General features: G+C 43.7%; 1 protein-coding gene across 1 annotated transcript in view; it reads right to left on the minus strand.

Annotated features, from left to right (window-relative positions):
- The window catches only part of DNA2 (DNA replication helicase/nuclease 2), a 143,046-nt gene extending 131,460 nt beyond the window's left edge, over positions 1-11,586 (minus strand). Inside the window, exons 1-3 of the mRNA XM_056530281.1 lie at positions 11,482-11,586; positions 10,749-10,953; positions 6,915-7,082 (exon numbers count right to left, since the gene is read on the minus strand). Of these exons, the coding sequence (XP_056386256.1) occupies positions 6,915-7,082; positions 10,749-10,852 (272 nt within the window). The 5' untranslated portion in view covers positions 10,853-10,953; positions 11,482-11,586. The remainder of the gene's footprint in view (positions 1-6,914; positions 7,083-10,748; positions 10,954-11,481) is intronic.
- Positions 11,587-13,043: the final 1,457 nt, after the last annotated feature.

Genomic DNA, 13,043 nt, shown 5'->3' on the forward strand with positions numbered 1-13,043 from the left:
CCAGCCTAACCCTCTGTAGTTTGGTCTATATTGATACGGGACAGACAACTTTGTTAAATATCCCCCAATATGTCTAGTTTATGTTTGCATCATAAAGTTGACATGTTTTTACTTTTGGAAGACATCAGAAGGCTTGAAATTTCAGCAGCAATTTTCAAATTTTTCACAAAATTTTCTAACTTTTTCGGGGACCAGTTCAGTATTGAAGTGGACTTGAGGGGCCTTCATATTAGAAATACCCCATAAATTACCCCATTATAAAGACTGCACCCCCTCAAAGTATTCAAAATGACATTCATTAAATGTGTTAACCCTTTAGGCGTTTCTCAGGAATATCAGCAAAGTGAAGGAGAAAATTCAAAATAAATTTTTTTTTACACTCGCATGTTCTTGTAGACCCAGTATTTGAATTTTTACAAGGGGTAAAAAGAAATCACCCTAAAATTTGTAGCCCAATTTCTCTTGTGTAAGGAAATACCTCATATGTGTATGTCAAGTGTTCGGCGGGTGCACTAGAGGGCTCAGAAGGGAAGGAGCGACAGTGGGATTTTGGAGAGTTAGTTTTTCTGAAATGGTTTTTGGGGGGGCATGTCACATTAAGGAAGCCCCTATGATGCCAGAACAGCAAAATAAAAAACAAAAAAGGCACGTAACAAGGGGTCCAGTGAGCCTTTACACCCCACAGGTGTTTGACAACTTTTCGTTAAAGTCGGATGTGTAAATGAAAAAGTATTTTTCTTCACTAAAATGCCATTTCCCCCCCCCCCCCAAAATTTTACAAGAGGTAATAGGAGAAAATGCCCCCCCAAATTTGTAACCCCATTTCTTTTGAGTATGGAAATACCCCGTGTGTGGACGTCAAGTGCTCTGCTCAGAAGAGAGGGAGCCCCATTGAGCTTTTGGAAAGAGAATTTGGTTGGAATAGAAGTCGGGGGCTTTGTGCATTTACAAAGCCCCCCGTGGTGCCAGAACAGTGGACCCCCCCCACGTGACCCTATTTTGGAAGCTACACCCCTCACAGAAGGGGTGCAGTGAGCATTTACACCCCACTGGCGTTTGACAGATCTTTGGAACAGTGGGCTGAGCAAATGAAAAGTTACATTTTTCATTGTAACGGACCACTGTTCCAAAAATCTGTCAGACACCTGTGGGGCGTAAATGCTCACTGTACCCCTTATTACATTACGTGGGGGGTGTAGTTTCCAAAATGGGGTCCTGTGGGGGGGGGGGGGGTCCACTGTTCTGGCACTATAGGGGCTTTGAAAAAAAATGTGGCCTTCAATTCCGGACAAATTTTCTCTCCAAAAGCCCAATGTCACTCCTTCTCTTCTGAGCATTGTAGTTGACCCACAGAGCACTTTACATTCACATATGGGATATGTTCTTACTCAGAAATGGGTTACAAATATGGGGGGGGGGAGGGGCTTTCCCCCCCATTTTCCCTTGTGAAAATTAAAAATTTAGGGTAACACCAGCATTTTAGTAAAAAAAAAAAATAAAAAAAAAATTATTAATTCTCATTTTCCCATCCAACTTTAACGAAAATTTGTCTAACACCCGTGGGGTGTTAAGGCTCACTATACCCCTTGTTAAGTTCCGTGAGTACCATGTGGGTATTTATTTTTTTGCGTTTGTGTCAGAACCGCTGTAAAATCAGCCACCCCTTTGGAAATCACCAACTTGGACCTCAAATGTACATAGTGCGCTCTCACTCCTGAGCCTTGTTGTGCACCCACAGATTTTATGCCCACATATGGGGTATTTCCATACTCGGGAGAAATTTGCGTTACAAATGTTGGGGGTCTTTTTTTCCTTTTACGAAAAGAAAAAGTTGGTCTACACCAGCATGTTAGCGTAAAATTTTTTTTTTTACAATAACAGGCTGGTGTAGACCAACTTTTTCTTTCATAAGGGGTAAAAGGAGAAAAAGCCCCCCAAAATTTGTAACGCAATTGCTCCAGAGTATGGAAATACCCCATATGTGGCCCTAAACTGTTTCCCTGAAATATGACAGGGCCCTGAAGTGAGAGAGCTATGAGGACTAAATTAGGGAATGCACAGGGGTGGACATAGGGGTATTCTACACCAGTGATTCCCAAACAGGGTACCTCCAGTCTTTGCTAAACTCCCAGCATGCCTGGACAGTCAGTGACTGTCCGGAAATGCTGGGAGTTGTTGTTTTGTAACAGCTGGAGGCTCCTTTTTTGAAACACTGTCATACGATACGTTTTTAATTTTTATTGGGGGGGCAGTGTAAGGGGATTATTATGTGATAGTGTAGTATAGTGTAGTGTTTTTAGTGTATATTCACACAGGCGGGGGTTAACATTGAGTTTCCCGTTAGGAGTTTGCTCTGCAGCTGAAAATTTGCCGCAGCTCAAACTTGAAGCAGGAAACTCACAGTAAACCTGCCTGTGTCAATGTACCCTGTAAATTCACATTGGGGGGGGGGGGCAAACCTTCAGCCGTTGCAAAACAACTGCCAGCATGCACTGACAGACCGTTCATGCTGGGAGTTTTACTTTTGCAACAGCTGGAGGCACACTGGTTGAAAAACTTTCAGTTAGGTTCTGTTACCTGACTCCCTATTTTCCAACCAGTGTGCCTTCAGCTGTTGCAAAATTAAAACTCCCAGCATGTACTGATCGCTGAAGGGCACGCTGGGAGATGTAGTTGTGTACCTCCAGCTGTTGTATAACTACAACTCCCAGCATGCACGAACAGCAAAAGGCTGTCTCCCCATGCTGGCAATTGTAGTTTTGCAAGATTTTAGAGGGCCACGGTTTAGAAACCACCGCACAGTGATCTCCAAACTGTGGCCCTCCAGATGTTGCAAAACTACAAATCCCAGCATGCCCGGACAGCAAACTGATATATGGGCATGATGGGAGTTGCAGTTTTGCAAGATCTAGAGGGCCAAAGTTTAGAGACCACTGCACAGTGATCTCCAAACTGTACCCCTCTAAATCTTGCAAAACTACAAATCCCAGGATGCCCAGATGGCTGTCTGGGGATGCTGGGAGTTGTTTTGCAACATTTGGAGGGTTACAGTTTAGAGACCACTGTATAGTGGTCTCCAAACTGCTCCAGATGTTGCTAGGCAACTATTCACCGGCTTCCGTAGTCTGTACCAGGGAGCAACACGTCATCGCCGGTAAGTGACCTCCACCGCTGCTGCCAGTCACAGGACAGTTCCCCCGTTCTGCCCAGATTTTCGTTGGTGGGCAGAACGGGGGATCCGAACTTTAACCCCTCCGCCCCCCAACCTGCTATTGGTCAGTCGCTTCTGACCATCCAATAGCAGGGATAGGAGGGGTGGCACCCCTGCCACCTCACTCCTATCCCTTCAGGGGGACCATAAGGGGGATCGGGTGTGTCCAAGACGCCCAGTCTTGGACACACCCGATCCCCCTTATTTCAGGACCCCTCTGGGTGATGTGGCGGGATACCTGCTGAATGATTTCAGCAGGCATCCCGGTCCGGTCCCCGACCGGCTAGTGGCGGGGACCAGAATTCCCATGGGCGTACCAGTATGCCCTACGTCCTTAAAGACTCATACGCCCAGCGTCCTGAAGTGGTTAAATGTCACTCTGCCCGCATGACTGTTTTGACAGCGCGAGCATACACGGCAAACCAGTGCGCCCCCCTCTGGCTTCATAGGAGAGGCGGCCGCTCGCACTGTACAAGCTTGATCGCCGGACGGATGTGACAGACGCCAATACCTCGCTACACAGAGCAAGTTAAGCCGGACAACTCCGGCTCCCTGCACTGAGCAGGTACACGTAGTTAGCCTGGAACCTTCAGCTAACCGTAAGTAAATACAACTGTCCAAGTACAGCTCTATATTTTCCTCCTATACAGGTCCAAGCATTGAACTACATCCTTTTTCCTTTATAGGTGGATCTTGAATATCCTGATCCCGCTGAATATTGGGCAACTCTCTAAATGTGACCATTAGGGACAGCATATATGTTTTTCTCTAACAGGAATGACTCTTCAATGAATCATGCTTTATACAAAGTTGATATAGCGTCAGCTTTTGTTTGCAGGTCCCAGTCACAATTACTGTTGCACATTGGTATGCTTTGTGATTTGGAACCTTTGAGTCATATGAACAATCCTGGCTGTGTGAAAAAGTTGCAGATATCTTAGGAATAGCCTTAGGTTCATATTTTGGCTCCATTACATTTATATCTCTGTAATATGCTATTTTTCTTTTGTTCTTTGAGATCGGTCTTTACATTGTTTAAGTACCTACCCCCTGATGAAACCAACACCAATCTGTTGGTAGAAACGAGTTTGTGGATAAGTTAATATTATCACCCAGAGTGTCGGAACATGAACTGGGCCCCTGGTGTGAGGCTCCTCTGGGCTGGCTGGGCCCTGCAAAACCCGGAGTGCGCTGTGTTTTTTGATAAATCTCGGACAGAGTTTGTGTTGTGATATTATACACTTGGACACTGAATTTTGAATAGATATTTTAGTTTGATGATAAGAAGAGTTAGGTTTTAGCACACATCTTAAGCACTTACCTTCCCTAAGTGTTTTTTTTGTATAGGCTTTATGCTGGATCTACAATTCAGATACTCAGGGCTTACGTGGAACCCTAAATCTTTGCCACGGTGTTTGTTGATTGCTGCACTGTGCAATGTGCGTAGCTTCAAGCTCATTGAGGTCGACAGCACGCCCCCTCCCTATACAGTTCTATGGGAGAGGCGGGGAGGCACGAACGCTGAATCCCCGCCTCTCCCATAGAGATACATAGAGGAGGCGTGTTGGCCGTGGCATCATGCTGCGGCCAGCATGGCTTCTGCAAGGGAGAGTTGGGGCCCCTTGTAGGATGTCGCAGAGGGTCCCAGCAATCGGACCCCCCGCGATCAGACACATCCTCTGGATAGGGGAAAAGTTTAATTTACTGCAGATTTCCTTTAAGCCAATAGTTAAAGTTGTTGTCCTGATACATTTACTCCCTGCTGTGTGTATTTCTACATGTGGCATGGATTTTAAGACTGACATTATAGGATTAAGGTAAGATTACCAAGACAAAGACATGGTATATCGCTTTACAATTGTGAGCGGTCCAATGTGAAAGCCCCTTTAAAATATACGCTGCACATTTCATGCTGCAGTAAATCCACATGTGCGCAGTGAGGTTTGGAAGCAGGCACAGCACGATAACATGACTGAAGAGCGGGCCTGTCTACAAACCTTACTGTACACACTACTGCAGACACAGGGCTGCCTCGGAGAAGCCCTGTGGGGGAGATTTATCAAAATGTGCCCAAGAGAAATGTCGCCCATAGCAACCAGATTGCTTCTTTCATTTTTTAGAGGCCTTGTTAAAAGGGGAAGTCTGAATGGTTGCTATGGGCAACTTTTCCTCTGGACAGGTTTTGATAAATCTGTGTGTCTGCCTGTAGCATGCTGCACCATAAAATACACTGTATATACGCTATGTGTTACTAGCCAACCTCCTCCCCCCTCTTAACAAATGATGGCTGTCTTCTGAAATTGAGTGGTGCAGCCTCAGTCAACAAATCCTCTACTCAAGTCTCTGCAGTTGAGGGAGGTTTGCGGCTCCCTTTTGCTTTATTGCTAGGTTCACACTACAGAATCTCCGGGCAGAAAATTTCCGCCCAGGAGATTCCGAGTGCGGCCAGCGCCGACTGAATCTGTATGGACACTAAGACCGCGCGGACACTGTAGTGTCCAATAGACTGCACTATGTTCCGCGAGTATTTACACCTGAAGAATGAGCAATGCCATTCTTCAGGCGGAAATTTTCAAGCAGATTTTCCATTCACAAATTCCAAAGTGTGAATTTGTGAACAGAAACCCCTTCACAATACTATAAATTTTAGTAAGTAATTTCAAAGCGGAATTGCAGGCGGAAATTCCGTAGTGTGAACCTAGCCTAAGAAACAGAGCTGACATCCAAGATCAAAAAAAACCTGATCCTGGCTGTTTAACCTGTTGATCGCTGCAGTCTGTAATGAGAGGGGATTTCCCCCCCCCCCCCCCCCCGATTAGGATACTGGCTTCAAAGCTCTTAAGTTACCTAAAAATAATAACCGCTTACAAAAAAAATTTCTTCAAAAAATTTTTATATAAGGTTTACAAAACAGATATGCACAGCAACCTAGGTTAGTCCAGCTCACATTAAACTCCTTGATTCCTTCCTCGGCTAGGACAGGGCTGAATTCAAGCCCAGACACAGCTTAGCAAAAGAGAAGGATGCCCAACCTGGTATGAAATCATGTAAGGTAGCTTAATTTTTCACAGGACAAACCTTGGAAATGGTACTTTTCCCTATACATTTCTGTTACATCTATGACTGAGGACGTTGTGATCGTGTCAGAAATGTATATGGCATAGACACTATACAAAACAAAGTGTGATTTCAAAAGGAACAAAAAATAAAAAATTACCTTGTAATTTTCTAGTTATCTTAGTACTGGGCTGGACTTCCTTCTCTTTTAGCTGCTCACCAAAGAGGCAAAAATAGGGAAAAACTTGGATGGCCATTAAAGGGTTATCTAGGAAAACCCAATAGGTAACCCTATGCATTAGAGCAACAAAAGTCTGCTTACTTACCCTTGGTGCTGCAGCGGTCATATCTTCCAGTTGCTGCTCCAGTGTTGTTCGTCCTTCTTCCGTTGATTTCCTGTTCTCCCAATCACAGAGCAGAGGAGGGCGTGGGATGTCATCAGAAGACCACCACAGGAGCGGTGACCAGACGACATGACCGCTGCAGCACTGGAGGCACACGGTTAGCTTTTAGTTTTTCCTGACAACCCCCTTTAATAAAACCAGAAAAGTACAGAACTGGGCCAGGAATGGGTGAAAGGCAGAGGACACACTGTAGAACTGAAGGATTTGGCTACAAAAGCTGAATTTCATAGAAAAGATTGTACCAGTCATCCTTAAGAATGCAGAGTTCTTTGTCTTCTCCATCCTGCTGAGCGGTAATAGTCATGTGTTTCTCCTCTCTAGGTGCATACACCTCCTTGACATCCAGAACACAGTACCTGTTGTACAGACCTTTACACAGTTTTGTTCTGGGAATTATTTTCTTAGGCAGCCTGAAAAAAAATAAAAATAAAAAAATAAAATAAATAAGGAGCATTAACAGTAATCATATTGAGCTAAAAATATCAATAATAATCAACAATAATCAAAATTATAAATCAGCTGGAGACAGACACCCAGCGACCCTGCTAATCATCTACATCAGTGTTTCCCAACCAGGGTGCCTCAAGTTGTGGCCAAACTACAACTCCCAGCAAGCCAGGACAGCCTTCGGCTGTCCAGGCATGCTGGGAGTTGTAGTTTGGCCACAGCTTGAGGCACCCTGGTTGGGAAACACTGATTTACATAAAGTGCCCTTGGCATTAAAGGGGTACTCTGGTGGAAAACACGTTTTTTGTGTGTAAATGAACTGGTGCCAGAAAGCTAAACAGATTTGTTAATCCTTCTATTAAAAAATCCAAATCCTTCCAGTACTTAGCTGCTGTATAATAATACACAGGAAGTTCTTTTCTTTTTGGTTTTCTTTTCTGTCTGACCACAGTGCTCTCTGCTGACACCTCTGTCCATGTCAAGAACTTTCCAGAGCAGGAGAAAATCGCCATAGCAAACCTATGTTGCTCTGGACAGTTCCTGACACGGACAGAGGTGTCAGCAGAGCGCACTGTGGTCAGACAGAAAAGAAATTCAAAATGAAAAGAATTTCCTCTGTACTATACAGCATGTCAGGAACTGTCCCAAGCAGAAGAGATTTTCTAAGGGGATTTGCTCCTACTCTGCACAAGTCCTAAAATGGACAGAGGTGTCAGCAGAGAGCACTGTGGTAAGGCAGAAAGGAAATATAAGAAAAAAATAATAAACTTCCTGTGGATCATACAGCAGCTGATAAGTACTGGAAGGATTAAGATTTTTTTTTTTTTTTTTGTTATAGAAGTAATTTACAAATCTGTTTTACTTTCTGGCACCAGCAGACTTAAAGAGACCTAAAAAAAAAAAAAAATTAAATTTTTTTTTTCCCCCACCGGAGTATCCCTTTAACTCTGCAGCTTCTTCATTGTTTACTGCTGCTCATAGCTACAAAGCGGTAGGGTACAAGAGTTGTTCAATTCAAGTGAACAGGGCAACACTGCGGATACTGTGAATAAAGCTGCGAGACTTCAGTGAGCAGAGCGGTGACATTAGCAGTTACCCAGGCTGTCACACGTGACTACGGGACAACTGTAAAACATTTCTTTATAATCGCTGCTGACCCTGACGACTTCTACCTATCGTAAGCAAGCTGATTTTACCCCATATAACGTAATCTGATGATAGTTTCCCTTTAACTATATATTTTCTTCCCTTCTCCTCACTTTTCTTAACTCTTTACCATTGACAGCTGTACAGGGGCTTAATTTTTGCAGTGCCACTTGTACTTTTTAATGGCACCTTCAATCTACCATAAAACTCAAAACACCGTTAAATGAGCACAGTCATGATGTGTCGAAGAGACATCAAATTTTTTTTTTTTTTTTACTTTGTAACTTTTGGGGCTTCCGTTTCTACACAGGAAATTTATCGGTAAAAATGACATCTTCTCTTTATTCTGTAGGTCCATATGATTAAAATGATACCCTACTTATATTGGTTTGATTTTGTCAGACTTGTGGAAAAAAATCATAACTACATGTAGGAAAATTAATATGTTTAAAATGGTCATCTTCTGACCCCTATAACTTATTTTTCCACGAACAGGGTGGTATGAGGGCTCATTTTTTGTGCTGTGATCTGAACTTTTTATCAGTATCATCTCTGTTTTGATCGGACTTTTTGATCGCCCTTTATTCTTTTTCCTCGATATATTAAAAAAAAAAGTGACCAAAAATACGCTCTGGACTTTGGAATTTTTTTTGCGCGTATGCCAATGACTGTGCGGTTTACTTAATATATTTTTATAGTTTGGACATTTACGCACGCGGTGATACCATGTGTGTTTTTATTTACACTTTTTAAATGGGAAAAGGGGGGTGATTCTGATTTTTATTAGGGAAGAGGTTAAATCACATTTATTAACTTTTTTATGCAGTGTTATTGCCCCCTCTAGGGGCTATAACACTGCATACACTGATTGCAGGCACTGTTCAATGCATTGCCATAGGAATGTATTCATCAGCGTTATCTGCGCTTGATTGCTCAAACCTGGATTTCAGGCTTGGAGCAATCAAACACCGATCGGACAGCTGGGAAGAAGGTAAGGCACCTCCTGCTGTCCTCAGCTGTTCGGGACGCCGCAATTTCACTGCGACAGTCCCGAACAGCTCCACGGAGCTAGCCGGTATGGATTTCTCCCATTTTAGATGCCGCAATCAACTTTGATTGCGGCATCTAAAGGGTTAATACTGGACATCAGCCCAATCGGCGATGTCCAGTATTAGCCGCGGGTCCTGGTTGCTAATAGCAACCGGGACCCCACAAATACGAAGCGCGCTCAGCTTCTGAGCGCACTTCACAGATCGGGAGCCAGCCACGGTCGTAAATATACGTCCGCGGTCGTTAAGGACCAAGGGTGTACGGGTACGCCTTTGGTGCTTAAAGGAGAACTGTAGTGCAAAATAACTTATTCCCCAACCGGTGGGGCCCCCCCCCCACGATATTCTGTACAGGGCCGTGGCAGTCTGCAGGAAGCAGTGTTGTCCCCAGCAGGAAGCAGTGGCAGACACGGAACACCCCCTTCCAGCATGAGAGCGGAGGGGGTTGTAAGTTATATTGCACTACAGTTCTCCATGGACCGAGGGCCTACCTGTACGCCCTCATCCCGTTACCGGTGTTTGTAGCACACTTCATACCTAGTGTGTCCCGGTTGCTATCAGCAGCCAGGACCCACGGTTAATTCCAGGCATTAACCCTTCAGATGCCATGATCAAAGTTGATCGCAGCATCTAAAATGCAGTGTTAACGATCCCAGCAACTCAGCGATTTCACTACGATGCCCTGATCAGCTGAGTGGACAGTGGGAGGGCCCTTACCTGCCTCCCCGCCGTCCGATCTGTCCTTCTGAAGCTTTCTAGAAGAGGCTTGTCAGAGCTCAGCATTGAGCAGTATGCAATTGAAAGAGTACATTCCAAAGTCCATAATTGCAAATTTTTTGGTCACTTCATATACCATAAAAAAAAATAAAAAAAATTATAAAAAGGTGATCAAAAAGTCCCATCAAAACAAAAGTGGTACTGATAAAAATTACAGATCATGGCACAAGAAATGAGCCCTCAGCCAAGTTTGGGGGGGGGGGGGGAAGAATTATAGGGGGCCAGAGTGACAATTTTAAATATTAATTTTGGTGTATGCAGTTACATTTTTTTTTTTTTTTTTTTTTTTTGTAGTCGAATAAAACCTACATAAATTGGGTATCCCTGTAGCTGTATGGACCTACAGAATAAAGATAAGGTGTCATTTTTACTGAAAAGTACACTGTGTATAAATGGAAGCCCACAAAATTTACTAAATGGGTTTTTGTTTTATATGTCCCTATGATATGAGAAAGTGTATATGTGTATTGCAGTGAACTGTACAAGTCATGAAAACACACACACACACACACACACACACACACACACACACACACACACACACACACACACACACACACACACGGTTCCCTTCTCCATATAAATGAGACACTTTCCAGGACACTTGGCATGTGGGTTTCATACCCCGCCACACTCTCTAGGGCGCTATGCCACTACCTGTCCTTGGGCTTCTCCTCTATGTCTGTGAAGCTTTTCTCCATCATCATCTCCAGCAGGTCCTCGTCTGTGGGCGCAGGGCAACCATCGCCGGCAGTATCCATGGCTCAGACACTGTATACAGCAGGAAAGAAGCCGGGTCACCCAGCCACCCCCCTTTTTAATCATCCCGCGCTGTCCGGACGGCGGCCCGCAGGGTACAAAGCTAGAAAGCGAAAGGAAAAATAGAGCGCTGTGGTGATGTCGTATATATGGCTCCTACCGTACAGGCTGGGGCTGTACGGTATCTTCTGCGAGCAAAAGAGGCTGTATTTTATATTCCAGTGTGCCTCCAGCTGTTGCAAAACTACAAATACTAGCATGCCCGGACAGCCTTTGGCTGTTCGGGCATGCTGGGAGTTGTAGTTTTGCAGCAGCTGGAGGCACACTGGTTGTAAAACCCTAGTCTATACAGTATATACCAGTGTACCACCTGCTGTTGCAAAACTACAACTTCCAGCGTTTGACTGTCCAGGCATGCTGAGAGTTGTAGATTTGCAACAGCTGGAGGGACACTAGTTGGGAAACACTGGTCTATACAGTCTAAACCAATGTTTCCTAACCAGCGTGCCTCCAGCAGTTGCAAAACTACAACTTCCGACCTTTGACTGTCTAGGCATGCTGGTTGTTGTAGTTTTGCAACAGCTGGAGACACACTAGTATAGACAGAAGTAACATAGGTGTGGTACTGCACCGAAACACAAGACGCCTCGTTAGGTTGGTGTATTAGGGCTTGTTCACACTGCCCGGTAAAGGGAGCTCCATTGCTCAGTCCATTGGAAGGAGTGGAGCGGACATGCACTTTTTCTGTCAGGACATGTCTATTTTTCCTGTGGATGCAGGAATCAGGCTTTCCGACAAATGTTACTTTAATACATCACTTTGCTTCTCAGCCAATCACTTGCAGCAGTGTCCCATTTCAACCGGTGATTGGCTGAGTGGCAATTTGACATATTTTCTGCAGCTGGTGGACACCTGGTGACCTAATAGAGGCACCCTAATCAGTGGGAGATAAATAGAGGCTTTTTTATATTATATCAGACAGCCAGGACACATTGCTTAACCCCTTAAGGACCAGGCCATTTTTACGCCTTAGGACCAAAGCATTTTTTGAACATCTGACCACTGTCACTTTAAACATTAATAACTCTGGAATGCTTTTACCTATCATTCTGATTCCGAGAGTTTTTTCGTGACATATTTTTCTTTATGTTATTGGTAAAATGTTGTCGATCCTTGCATCGTTTCTTAGTGAAAAATTCCAAAATTTGATGAAAAAATTGAAAATTTTGCATTTTTCTAACTTTGACGCTCTCTGCTTGTAAGTAAAATTGATATTCCAATTTTTTTTTCTTTTATTCACATATACAATATGTCTACTTTATGTTTGCATCATAAAATTGACATGTTTTTACTTTTGGAAGACACCAGAGGGCTTCAAAGTTCAGCAACAATTTTCCAATTTTTCACAAAATTTTCAAACTCACTATTTTTCAGGGACCAGTTCAGGTTTGAAGTGGATTTGAAGGGTCTTCATATTAGAAATACCCCACAAATGACCCTATTATAAAAACTGCACCCCCCAAAGTATTCAAAATGACATTCAGTCAGTGTTTTAACCCTTTAGGTGTTACACAGGAATAGCAGCAAAGTGAAGGAGAAAATTCGCAATCTTCATTTTTTACACTCGCATGTTCTTGTAGACCCAATTTTTAAATTTTTACAAGTGGTAGAAGGAGAAAATTTATACTTATATTTGTAGCCCAATTTCTCTCGAGTAAGCACATACCTCATATGTCTATGTAAATTGTTCGGTGGGCGCAATAGAGGGCTCAGAAGCGAAGGAGCGACAAGGGGATTTTGGAGAGTACGTTTTTCTGAAATGGTTTTTGGGGGGCATGTTGCATTTAGGAAGCCCCTGTTTCATGACTTTTGCATATGTAAAAAAAAAAAAAAATGTTTCCCCCCCAAATTTCACATTTTTGCAAGGGTTAATAGCAGAATATACCCCCCAAAATTTGTAACCCCATCTCTTCTGAGTATGGAGGTACCCCATAAGTGGACCTGAAGTGCACTACGGGCGAACTACAATGCTCAGAAGAGAAGGAGTCATATTTGGCTTTTTGAGAGCAAATTTTGCTCGGGGGGCATGTCGCATTTAGGAAGCCCCTATGGTGCCAGGACAGCAAAATAACCCCCACATGGCATACCATTTTGGAAACTAGACCCCTTGAGGAACGTAACAAGGGGTACAGT

Source organism: Hyla sarda, chromosome 7 (assembly GCF_029499605.1).
Source record: "Hyla sarda isolate aHylSar1 chromosome 7, aHylSar1.hap1, whole genome shotgun sequence".
Lineage (NCBI taxonomy): Eukaryota > Metazoa > Chordata > Amphibia > Anura > Hylidae > Hyla > Hyla sarda.